This window comes from Spea bombifrons, chromosome 1 (genome assembly GCF_027358695.1).
Source record: "Spea bombifrons isolate aSpeBom1 chromosome 1, aSpeBom1.2.pri, whole genome shotgun sequence".
NCBI classification, from domain to species: domain Eukaryota; kingdom Metazoa; phylum Chordata; class Amphibia; order Anura; family Pelobatidae; genus Spea; species Spea bombifrons.
The window spans coordinates 55,772,371-55,785,650 of record NC_071087.1 but is presented as its reverse complement, the minus strand read 5'-3'; the positions used below and the strand labels follow the sequence as shown (position 1 = coordinate 55,785,650).

Below are 13,280 nucleotides of genomic sequence, written 5' to 3'. Positions count from 1 at the left end.
GCTATAATGTAAGTTCTAGTCACAGAGATGATGGATGTCTATAATGACTGCTATGGGAACAACCAAAACACAATTTTCTCCAAACTCCTGCAGCCCCATTAATTGAAATCAGTGGAAGTCTATGCAGCCTATTGAAGTTAATGGATGATGCAATTTAAGCTTCTAACACTGGGAGCCACTGGTGAACAAGTGTATATAAACAGGCTCCCACAGCCAACAGAATTTTCTTTAATCAACTTAATAAAGATGTGTCTTCATTTTCTTTGTGCTTTTTTTTTTTAACAGCTATAGTTTTTGGATGGTCCCTTTCCTTGGAGACCTGATGGCTTTGCAAATCATGGCTGGATGGGCCCTTAAAAGAGTAAGTGACTTTTTTTATTACACATGGCACCCTTTAGGTGTCAACCTTATGGCTTGGAATTTTTCTAATTAGTATTTAACGCCCCATACCCAATTGACAAAGGATGGGGAAGAAGGGAAACCCCCCGCGGCTAATACTTCTGTTTTTTTTATTATGATTTATGCTGCTTTTTTATGATGTATTGTAGGGGAGTACAACATTTTAAGTTGCATGCCCAGGGCTAAGTGTTAGCATGCAACTGAAAATGAGTCTGGTCAGTGAAGTTGATCCTTGGTGAATAGCCCAAGAGTGTCTGGCTGGCTGACAAAGACTAATGGCAGAACTAGAACTGAAAACACTATATTCTGGAATTACTATATCTTTTAACAAGAAAACAATATTTTTAAAATGTTTCTGTTTTAATCTCCAAAGGTCGTTCTGTACAGAAGATAGCACCATGTGTAGGAATGAGAACCCTCTCCTATTTCTTACCTTGGCATCAGTGTTGTCTTCAAACTGTTGCCTGACAAATGTATCAAAAGCATCCCAGTGGTTTTCGGTCAGATTTCCACCAACTGACCAGACATAACAGAAAACAAATGTCTGACAAATGACGCTGTTCAATCTTGATTGATCCTAAGGACAGTAAGCACATGGCAATTATTTCTTCATCTTTCTGTTAAAGTAAGGCCGGCTATGACCACTCTTCTCTGTGTTTTTACATAGATAAATAAAGTCCATTAGTTCTGCTGCTGAACTGAGATATTGGAGAAGACATAATCAACATTTTAAAAATGATTCCCTTTATTTTGTGCAGAACATTTCCAGTAAATATTATCCTGCGGTATCTTTAATTGATTACTCTTAGTGTAAAGGTTTCACAGTAAAAACCAGAAGACTTCTAGAACACATTCGAGACACATTTAAGACTCGAAGGCTTGGGGTCAAGAAAACGGTCTCCCTTTAGAACCACAGGGCAATTTTGCAATCAGTCTCCGAGTCTATATAGAATCAATCATTTTGTGTGTTTTGCTAATAAATGAAGAGGATGTTGTATTTTATTCTACAATAAATGCAATAGCAAAATGTACATACTGATAAATACTCTGAATCTACAAGAACAAAAGACCACATTTTCTATTAACTAATGGAAATACCAATGGGAACATCCCATGGACAACACTGGATTTGGACTGACTAGCAAGTACAAACCACAAATGCCTGTGGGCCAGTGCTCCTCCTCCCAGCCATCATCATGGCCACTTAATGAATGTAGTTTGCAGCTGCATCTATGAGTTGCTTTACTTAGCATGCCGGGGCCCATCTTACATCCCAATGTGGCCCTGAACATTGCTATTTATTTCTTCAAGATGAGAAGTCTCTTCTCTCCTTAGAACTGTCAGTAATTACTATTTTCTTCCCAACACGCCAAATTGAAAACATGGCACTGATTATTTAATGTGTTTAAGGTTACATTAAAGGTCCTTCTCCACATACTCTGCTGAATTTAACGCTTTTACAATGTAGCATTGGAAACACCACCATGTGCTGTTAAATTCCTAAACCCTCATCAAATGCAATTTGTTAATCAAGTAAATTGTTTAAATATCGCTTAAATATGTTGTCTAAGTGGGACAGTATTTAAAACATATTTCATCACAGAGATTTCTGCTGCAAACAACAAAGCAATGCGTTAAGCCGCCCAAACAAATGCATTTCAGATCATTTATATAATACTAAGGTTTTACTAGCATTAAAAATATCACAATACCATTTTTAAATCAGGTCCTCCTTTTCCGAGCAGCAGTGATTCCAATAAACAGCACAGTGTCGTCACTTTACTGATATCCACCTGGGAGATCGCTTGTGTACACTTTTTCACAACAAACCTAAGTCCGTCTTCAACATAGCGTTCAAACAAATCTAGTATGTATTGCTTGGCTTCAACATTCATCTGGAATTAAAGATATGCAACATAATGTACATGGTTACTATGAAACATAATAAATGAATTTGTCATAGATTGCGGGATTTACCAAAACCTAGGGCGACTATTCTATGAAATAAACCTGTAAGGTACTTTCTAAGAGTTGAATCTTCTTGTAGGCAAAATACCGTTTTTTTTTTTTACTTTTGTTTTTACTATAGAACATTTTGATCTTCTCCCAATAAAGACATCAACATATTCTGGCCCTGGTGTAGGGCAGCAAGTTGAGGAGCAGCAGCCTATCTGTCACAAAACCAGCAAACAATCACTGTACTGGCTCCCTAGTGAGGGGCTGCTCAATGGCCCAGTTAAAAGAGAGATCTTTAATGCTTCCTACCAGACGTTTACTCTTTTGATCCATAGCATGCTGTTCCCAGCACCAGATCTCCTCAAAAGGTTAAGCATTGGGATATGGCCGGAAGATACATGGCTAGGTAAAGGGCTATTTCCATACCTGGGAACATCTAGCTACCCGGAGCCATCCCTTTTCAGGACATGGGCAGGCGGTCCCGCTGACATTGCAGGCAGTCCCACTGACATTGCAGGCAGTCCCACTGAGGTTGAGTGCGGAGCTAGCCCCACAACTAGGTAAAACCTGCCGTGGCTGGAAGGGAAGTGGGTTTCCGGGCGCAAACCCAGAGAGTTCTTCGATATAGATATTTCTAAAGTACTTGTTAGGAGTTTCTTTTAACTACAATTATGCGTCAGACACCATATGGAGATGTATCATATAGAATTAAAATTAAATGCAAACATTTGTTATGCACTTTACTAAATGACATCTTTAAATGCAAATTTACAGTCCCTAAGTCTGCAAAAAACCACAGCACCTTGTGTATACACAGGTATGTATCTCACTAACTTACTTTAGTTGAAAGACCAGCTATCCACGTTTGGACATACGGCATCCATTTCAGTTCCTCAGAATCAATATAAACCATTCCACAACGGCTTACAGTGGCAGGCGATGCTACCTTTAGATCTTGGACCTGAAATGGTAATACATAAATGTAAAATGTTGATGAACGTTTATTAATGAGGTAATATTCAAAATGTTTAAAACATTATTGATCCAGACGCCTTGCCTTGTCTCACATAGATCATTTAATGCAGGGGTCGACAAACCCCAGACGCCAAGTAGCCATGACAACAATCACTTCCTGCCGCCTAGGGCTTTGCAAGACATGGGGAGCACTGGCCAGGGCTGCCATAAGCAGGGAAGCTGGGACCCCTGCTAGGCTGCGGGGGTGGGCTGAGGCGCGTGCCGGCCACCCAGGCACCTGGTAACCAAGGCATGATTCTTAGTGTGGAAGAGTGCACAAAAGTGAAGCACACTTCTTTTTGTTAAGGTTTACCTCAAACACCATGTGGATTTGTGGTGTGAACTTGATCCGCTCGCTGTTTGCCAGACACAGCATCTTATTATCATCCAAGACTGTATTCATATTTTCAATCCAGAGAGCATCCACTGGTCCATCACAGATGATCCATTTATGGTCTTTTGAGGTATCGTTAACAGCTGCCCGGACACTAAGGGCCATCAAGCCATCTTTCCACTCAAATGTTAAACTGTTTACTTCTCCATATAATTCCCCCATTGTAATGGACTTAGGGTTAAGTACGTAGGTTTTAACAGGCTGGTAAAAATGATGGGTTTCCCCTGCTTCAAATAAAGTTCCAAGTGCCTCTGCTAGAATTTGGTAAACTGTTGTCTTTCCACCACCAGTCGGTCCGACCAGCATGACACCGTGTCTCACAATCATTGTTTCAAAAAATTGTATCACTTTATGCACCATACTGGGTACAGGTTGCAAACCTCGTGCCAACATTGTATCAATGATAGTTGACTTCAGGGTTCCATAGTCATGTTCAGGGATTACTACTCCTGGGAAAAGGTCAGATATGATGCCGCTGTAGAACAAACACAAAGATACTTTTGTTGACCACAGTGTCTCAGATATGAACACTCCTGATCTTTGGCTATCGTGTAGCAATGCTGCTTGCCTGACCTTACAAATCCTTATCACTTATAACATATATGTTTACGGCTACTTTGAGCAAATATCCCTCATTTCAAAAATATTCTCTTTGGAAGCCAATATTTAACAATGAAATGTAGTAATGTTCCACAAGCTATATGATCTACTAAACTTCTATATACTGGACTGCCCATGCTAGTCACACCAACAAATGAGATTTTAATGCGTAATGTGCTTTGCTATATTACATTAAATCACTTTTGTCCAGCTTTTTGCTATTCACTCTAGTTGGAAGATAAATGAAGAAAAATATACCCATATATCATACCTAAATAGTTCAGCATCATCTGCTAAGAACTTTGGCAAATTTGAGTCACGTAAGGCACGAATCAGAACCACGTCTTCATTTAAATCAGGATTCTCTCTCTTCAGTGACCTGCAAAAAATAACATAAATGAAATTCCAACTCCACTAACTAGGCACCTTTCTGGCTTGCTGTTGTACAGGTGGGTACCCTATGGGAAGTAAGCCCATTCCACTAATTCCTTAACACTGTGAGCAACATTATACATAAAACAATGATTGTTGTACAAATCTACGCAGCAACCTTGAAATATGCCGTCTGCTTGTGTTGGTTGCAATGGTGACTTTCAAACTTTGTAATAGAATCGTTTTATACATAACCATAATCATTCTTGATGACAGTCAGAGGGCGAGATTGGATTGGTAATCATAATTTTAACAGTTAAAATATATCAGCAACAGAGATCCGTATGCAGGGTTCTCCTCATGACCTCATGAATAAAGCAATGAAGATGATTCATGGTGAATACCCATTGTCCTCTAGTCTTTAGTAAGGATAATTGAGATGTTCTCCTGTAAGATTCTCCCAGCCACACACCGAGTAGCTGTTAGCTCATCTCATTACTTTTATCTGCTTTAAATTTCAAACACACTGGCGTGCTGTGATTGGTACTTGAAAATATACTCTTTTCGCATGTGCCGTATTGCCAATGAACATGAAAGTAGCGACAAGATCTTGAGTTATGATTATGTCGGTTTGTACAGCAGCACATTAAACATATTTTTTGTCTATAACAGAGGTTATTGATAAAAACGGATTCTGGTGCAAAATCTGAAAAGTGGTCTTATTACCAAAGCAAACAATGGAATGTTTCCTGCTAATTGGACTTTTCGATCGGACTTTTACTATGGACAACGTCTGAACCACCAGCCTATCTCAAAGATTGCTAAGAAGCTGGATGTGACCAAAAGCCAGCTATAACCTTACATTGTTAAGGTAATACTTTTACTTAAAGGAGCACTCCAGTCTTTTTCACGTTAAACAAATATATGAATCCATCTATTCTGATCTCCAATGCAATTTACTGCTTGCAAATTTGTGTGACATTCTTTAGTTAATGGAGGCAGTCAGGGATGAGTTAAAAGACACAGAAGTCTAATCTTCTAACACCAGTAAGTGAAGAATATCTGCACCTATTATAGTATCAAGCCTGTAGTTACAGTTATTGTAACAACTAAACAATCCATGTTCCAATTTGCATCAAGTCAAATACATCAGAGTCAAAATGGCCGCCACCTGCCTCTAGCCATGCCCCAATAAAGGTGTCCTTCCTTGAACACTTAAACTTTGGAGGGTATATGCATGTATACATAATGTTTCACTTTTTTTAACCTTAAGTACAACACATTTGCAACAATACTTCTGTCTTTCTTACCCAGCCATGACTAAGACGGATTTCACAGCCCTCATGCCAAAATCATAATGATCCTGTTGTGAAAGCTGCTCGCTGCACAGTTTGTACATCTGTGTCATCTTCCGGGCAAGGACTTTACTTGATTCAAAACCTTCTGAATACAGAATCACCTAAAAAAAAAAGAAGTAATGAATTACTTCAGTGCACTGTGTATGTTCTGCTCCGTCTATATATACCGTATTTGCTCGATTATAAGACGAGGTTTTTTTCAGAGCAAATGCTCTGAAAAATACCCCTCGTCTTCTAATCGGGGTCGTCTTCTAATCAGACCTCAAATAGAGGTCTGATTAGGAGACTAAGATCCAGATCCCCCGCACCGCTGCAGGGGACCTGGATCCTCCTGTCGTTGCCCCCCCCCCAATTTAACGCCCCCCCATACACACACACACACTTACCGGTGCTTCCGGAGGTGAAGTTGGCAGCGGGGGTTTGTATGCGTCCGTCGCAAATACCTTCCCGGTGCGGGGAACTCTGATCTCTGACAGCCGGGGAAGGTATTTGCGACGGACGCATACAAACGTCAACCCGCTGCCCCGGCAATACAGCAGGAAATTGGAAGCACCGGTAAGTAAGTAAGTAAGTGTGTGTGTGTGTGTGTAGGGCATTTCTGGAATGCCTTATACCCCTATATGCCACTCTGGCACTTAGGGGGTTAAAAGGCATATTATGGGGCAGAGTGGCATATAGGGAGGTATAAGGCATTTCAGGAGGCAGAGTGGCGTTAAGGGGGCATTTAATAGTGCACTCTGCCTCCTGAAATGCCTTATACCTCCCTATATGCCACTCTGCCCCATAATATGCCTTTTAACCCCCTATATGGCAGAGTGGCATATAGGGGTATAAGGCATTTCTGGAGGCAGAGTGCTCTATACAATGCCTTTTAACTCCCTTAATGCCACTCTGCCTCCTGGAATGCCTTATACCTCCCTATATGCCACTCTGCCCCATAATATGCATTTTAACCCCCTAAATGCCAGAATGGGATATAGGGGTATAAGGCATTTCTGGAGGCAGAGTGGCACATAGGGGGTCAAAAGGCATACCATGGGGCACAGTGGCATATAGAGGGTTAAAAGGCATATCATGGGCCACAGTGCCATATTGGTGTGGCAAGCCTGGGGGCAGATGTGCGTAACTGGGGGACAGGTTGGAAAATACAAGAAATAAAAACAAAAAAAAAAATATTTTTCTCAATCATAGCTTTTATTAAAAAAATAGTTTACATGAATTAACATTTACTGGTAAAACTTTTTCCTTTAGGGTCGTCTTATATTCAGGCTTTTTCTTTTTTTCCTAAGTTAATATTCAGATTTTGGGGGGTCGTCTTATAATCAGGGTCGTCTTATAATCGAGCAAATACGGTAATATTCATAACCATAAGTACATATTAACACTTTTCAGCACTGCTGAGGCAGCTACTTTATTCGAAACAACTGAGGATTAATCAACAAAGTGTGAATTTGTCAGGACAACCCTTTTACGGGCCGAGTTGCGACTGCATCATTTATAGTTCAATCGGTGAGATGAGTTTGAAGAAATGTAATTGATTGGACTATGTATTATATAGGGCATCCACGTTCTTATTTTAGGACGAGATCAGGGTATTGTATTGTGAGACTTTAAACTAAAGCACCCCTGCACAATTTTGCTTCTGATTACATTCACCTGTTATGCCTCAAAATATTGGCCAGGTAAAAAAAACTGTGCCATACTTACTAGCAAATGTAAAGACTAAATGATGAATTACACAAAGTATGATTTGCAAGTTTAGTTTTGTAATCCAACAGTAATACACATGTTAAAATGTGCGCCCACATAAGATTGAACTATATCACACAGCAAGAAATAAGCAACCATACTGGCTATAATTACATTTGTGCACCTAAGGCTGGATTTCCTAAAGGGAGGATAGGGCACATTACCCCATCCATTTTGGACTGGCTCTACCTAGTTTTTTGTGTATCTTTATTAGCCAACAACCTGTAATATCCCCACAAGTGTTAACATAACATACTACCATTAACTTTAGCACATTACACTTACTTCTGCAATCAGGGCATAGTTTGGCACCATCATTGAAAACGGTCGGAAGAGAGCCTTCAGGTTGTCTGGTAATTCGGTCCTTCCAGCATAACCAGGATTCATGGTGATAAACGCTGCGCAGGTCATGACCAGTTTAATTTCACGGCCTTCAAACATAAACCTTGAAAGCTAATTAGAAATGTATAAAGTACATATATGAACTGCTGCCATTGTGCCCACATAATATGTTGTATGAATTCAGTGAATACACGTATGTAAACGTAAAGTCTCCACTCAGAGATCCTTTCATGGACATATGCTTATTCTATTTCCTTCTATCCGTTCAGGAGAAATACAGGGAAAGCATGCACAGATATGACATTCTGTTTTACATTTCTTGTTTCTATCATGACAATAACCTTTTACACTGTTTGTGATTTAAATTTAAAAGAGCAGAAGTACAAGCTTAGAGATGAGCTGGCTCAAACGGCTCCTCATGTTTGTACGTCCTACAACTTTCTTATTGTGTCTTCTGTCACAGAACCAAAACTTGTGGATCATCTCAGCTTCTACTGGGCAATCAGTCGTTTACCAACCTCTACCATAAAACCATTAGTGAAGCTTACTTCTCTATCAAGGGTTATGTCTTAACCCTAATCTACCGTTACATATGTCTACATGCACATACACACGTACAGTATCTAAACCTAACTATGGATACAAAAACACACACATATATATTTATATACAGTATATGTATATATATAAATCTATATATATATATAACATTACATAACATGCAGCATTTTATTTCTATTCGCCCACTTAGCTGATTCACATGATTTCTCGGATTCATCAATTGAAAAGTTACCTTTGCAGCTTTGGCATTTCTTATGGTAATCAGTTGCTGAGCAATAACTGAGAGAACTTCAATATCAATTCGGTTAAATTCATCAAAACAACACCAGGCACCGGACTGGGCCAAACCACTAAAGAAACGTCCCATCATCTGCAGGAAAAAATCTAAGCATCAGGACAGTGAAGGTATATTCACTAAAGGCCCCATATACATCTGATAACGCTCTCACATCAGATGGTCTTTCAGAAGCCATAAAGCTTTTGTTTTATGTAATATGTATGTATGTATACCTTTATTGATTTACTTTGATTTATTAATCACAGATCTATTTTGCAACTTACATGTTACAGTATATGAAAGGGGAGGTGCAGCCTTCTAACAATTTCAGTAATAGACAGACATTTTGCTCAGGGCACAATAGATCTAGATAGTATAAATGGCAATTAGATGTTAAGACATCCTAGTCCAGAAAGCGATGAAGGCCCTGTTCTTGTTAGTCTTTCAGGAGGTTTCATTGGCTAACTCAGTATGTTGTTAGGGCAGCCGATGAGCCTAAGTAAGGTTGTTGCTAGGGGTGGGCTAAGGGAACTGAAGCCCTAATGTTGGGCTCTGAAGGGAATGGGGACTCTGGGAGTGCCGGCCATTTCCTACTTCAGCCCCTGTCTACGCTCCACAATCCCAACTGTCCTGCAATCAGCAGCTTTGCTGACAAATAATGTGACCCTGCAGTAATAGAGCAGCACCTTGCACAAAAAGTGCAAGTTGTATAAAGACAGGGCTCCGTGTGAGGTAAGTGTAGGTAAGTATGTGTGGATGTTTACGTAGGTGGGAGTGTATGGATTTACAGAGTGGGTGTGTATTAATAAGTGCATGGTGTTAGCATGTGTGTGAATGTATGGTGTTAGAGTCTCAGCAGTGATCCTAGAGTGGGTGATGTGGAGACAGAAAGATTATTTAATTAGTTCTTAGAGAGGGTATGCAACTTTAAAATATGCGAGTTACAGGTGAGGGCATGTGAGTTCAATTGTCTCTATCTCTTCCCCTAACCAATGTACAGAGGGGTAGGGAGTAGTTAAAGTAACCTGACGTTCATCTGTTATTTCTTTTGCATGGTCCATATCTCAGTCATGCTGCATACCTTGTAATCCAGTCCATCTGAGCAATTGAACACTACACACTGGATAGCGAGGGCCTTGGCAAGGTCTTTTGTGGTTTCTGTTTTCCCAGTGCCTGCAGGGCCAGCTGGGGCTCCACCGAGATCTAATTGCAAGGCACCCATGAGGCATAGGTAGCATCGATCCTTCAGCAAAATAAAAAACTCATGTTATTACACTGGCAATTGTAAATTAACTAAAGCTTACTCTACGCAGTTAATCAGTTGGTATCCTTACAGTAAGAGGGGTTATCACCAGCCGAGGACATGCTCCAAGATACTCATATGCGTATGTATACTGAGACAAAGCCATCCGGGCCACACAGTTGTCAAGATCCAGGTCCCAATAATAGCGAAGTTGTCTCTGCCATTCAAAGCTGTCAATGCTGCTAACCTAAATATATAATTTTTAAATGGTATAATTGATATTAAGTAATGTTAAGAACGGATGCAGTGAAATGAGCAATGACCTGAAACATTGTTGATAAGTAGATTCAATTGGCTAGACAATGACATTTGTAGCATAGAATAAATTATTATTTTATATTAATGTGTTTGATGTAATGTGTAGGGATGGAAGAAACATATTTCATAATATCCCATATGGTGGAAAAACATATGAAGCTGGCTCATACACTAATGATCCAAGGCGCATCTCACCAGACTTACTTATTTGACTTTATTCATTAAGCAACGGTTAATTCGACTAACCAAAGTCACCTGCCCTTCCATGCTAATACTTTCAAAGCAACTTGTATATTCATAAATTGAATGGTTATGTAACACATTTCACAAGGTTGTGTTTAAACCTGGAGTGTGATCTTATTATGCGCACACAGATTAGTAGTGCTAAAACCTTCAATGAACACAATATATATCATAATGATTACAGAATGAAATCAACCTGAACTAATCTGAAATTATTGGATCAAGCAAGATTTGAATAAGGTCACTGACAAGTCCGTGCTAAGGAATGGATTTAGAACGACAGGTTGATGAAAAAATTGTAATCTAATTTCATTTATGAATTTGTTTTCCTACTATTGTATACAAACTTCACTCCCGAATTATCACTCTTCACTCTTCGGAGAGTTCTACAATAACTGATTTGTACAAGTGCCTAGTACATGAGAAATATGTAAATCACTAGTGCTTTGAAACCACTGATAGATGGAAGTTGGATTACCTGGTCCTTTACGAGGTCACTGACAATGTCCCTGGCATGGACATCAATTGTTATTAGAGCAGTAATGATGTTTCTGTGCAAGCTAGGAAGCTGTCCACGGACAAGTCCAGCTAATGCATTCAGTCTCTAAAAAACAAACGAAACACAAACATTTAGAAACATTACTTTTGTTCTTTTTGAAACCTTTCATACTTAGATGCTGAATCAATATATGGAATATATTTTTACATATCTATGCACTATGTTAGCACATAGCAAATGATAAATAGTTGGCTATAAATTTTTGGTAGGGGCAATTGCTAGACCAAAGTCTTTAGTCAAGGCTGGCCCAATGTGACTCCTAACACTGAGCCTGTCCATCCTGGTTGGCTACAATCGTGTAGAATCTGCGACTAACACTTAAGATCTATATTCTTTTTAATTATTTAATTATCATTAATTATAATTAATTTTGTGAAGGTCTAATCAGATGAAGGCATACCATAATGTTTAACTGAAAATACATCCTGTTGCAGGGTTTGTTGAGGCGTCTTAACATCTTAGTAACTTATAGAATGTTCCTGATGGCTAGACCATTCTACTGTGTGCTGTGGTGATAACTGTGCACCAGAATCACTCAGTCAACATGTCATGAATATGCGGATAGCAATTTCTTACTGTTCTTAGTCCAAGAGTATTTATTTTTTTCCGTAAAGAGCAAGAAAGGAAAAAAAGCCCGCGGTAGCTCACCTCAAAGTTAACTTTTTCAAACTTTGCCACAGAATTCAAGTTGTCCTCTCTTTCGCCCTCTAGACAATGAGTGAGATCTCTGCACCACATAAGCTGGGAAATCGTCAATACAACCTACAGAGAATGAACAAAAATGCATGAATAAAACTTCTTGTCTCTTCTCATCATTTCCTACAAGGTACGATCAGTTATTACAATAGTGCATTCAGTCGTTTGGATTCATTCATCCGTTTTATTTCCATCCAGCAGCCCCCTATCTCCATGCAATGTGTGATGTATCAACTGATAATTAAAACTGAACAACACTATTCATTATATCTTGTTCAGCTGGGCATATTTGGTTATTTTAGGATGAAGATCATCAGACATGGGCATTTTTATTTTTTTCAATTCTCCGTTTATTGCACGTTTGGTAAAAGGAACACAATACAGAGTATCACACAGTAAATCACAGTGTGCATCCAAGCAGTGTACATATAGCTTCAACAGAACACAATAGCTGAAGAAAATGTTGGTGCACATGGCTACCCCACAAGGAGCAGCGTGACAACAATGTACGATCCATACTAATTCCAAGCGCACAAGGATCCACATAACAGTGTAGTACGGAGCAGGCAAGTCATTGAAAGCATATTACTAACAAACATATATAAAAGTAAAAAAAGAAAATACAAACAACGGCGTCCCAGGGTCCAGAGAAGAACGCCCCCAATTAGGGGCAAACATTAGCCTCAAGTAAGGGAATACAGAACAGAGTAAATGAAGGTGGCCCTCAGCTCCACCCTAGGGGCAGTTAAAGCCTACAAAGATAGTAAAGAAGAACGCTGCGTTCCCAAGTTGGTCACATACTCCCTCCAGTGGAACCATTTGAGCTCGATTTTGTGTCCGGCCCCCCTAGCGGACCATACTAAAACCTCCATCTGATATATAAATTCAACCTGGTTAATCCAGGCTGTAAAAGTGGGGGGGGTGGCCGATTTCCAATGCCTGGGGAGAACAGCGTTCGCCGCATTGATCAGATGGAACGTTAGGGAGCGTTTATAACTGGCGGGTGAAATAGTGGTATGATGGAGTAGGACAGATTCAGGAGAGGCCTGAAAGTCTGGATTGGCAACTGCACGGATAGCCGACACGACGGCGTCCCAGAAGGGTCTGACATCAGGGCAGTGCCACCAAATATGCAGCAATGAGCCTGGGTGGATGCCGCATCTCCAACAGGTAGGTGGAACCTGGGGCGCAAACCTATG

At 39.9% G+C, this 13,280-nt stretch overlaps 1 protein-coding gene across 1 annotated transcript in view; it reads right to left on the bottom strand.

Annotated features, from left to right (window-relative positions):
• The window catches only part of DNAH6 (dynein axonemal heavy chain 6), a 102,645-nt gene that overhangs the window by 55,027 nt on the left and 34,338 nt on the right, over nt 1-13,280 (bottom strand). The window contains exons 26-37 of the mRNA XM_053461679.1: nt 12,034-12,147; nt 11,305-11,430; nt 10,357-10,512; nt 10,104-10,265; nt 8,978-9,115; nt 8,128-8,295; nt 6,046-6,194; nt 4,635-4,742; nt 3,683-4,238; nt 3,194-3,316; nt 2,112-2,294; nt 833-976 (exon numbers count right to left, since the gene is read on the bottom strand). Of these exons, the coding sequence (XP_053317654.1) occupies nt 833-976; nt 2,112-2,294; nt 3,194-3,316; nt 3,683-4,238; nt 4,635-4,742; nt 6,046-6,194; nt 8,128-8,295; nt 8,978-9,115; nt 10,104-10,265; nt 10,357-10,512; nt 11,305-11,430; nt 12,034-12,147 (2,127 nt within the window). The remainder of the gene's footprint in view (nt 1-832; nt 977-2,111; nt 2,295-3,193; nt 3,317-3,682; nt 4,239-4,634; nt 4,743-6,045; nt 6,195-8,127; nt 8,296-8,977; nt 9,116-10,103; nt 10,266-10,356; nt 10,513-11,304; nt 11,431-12,033; nt 12,148-13,280) is intronic.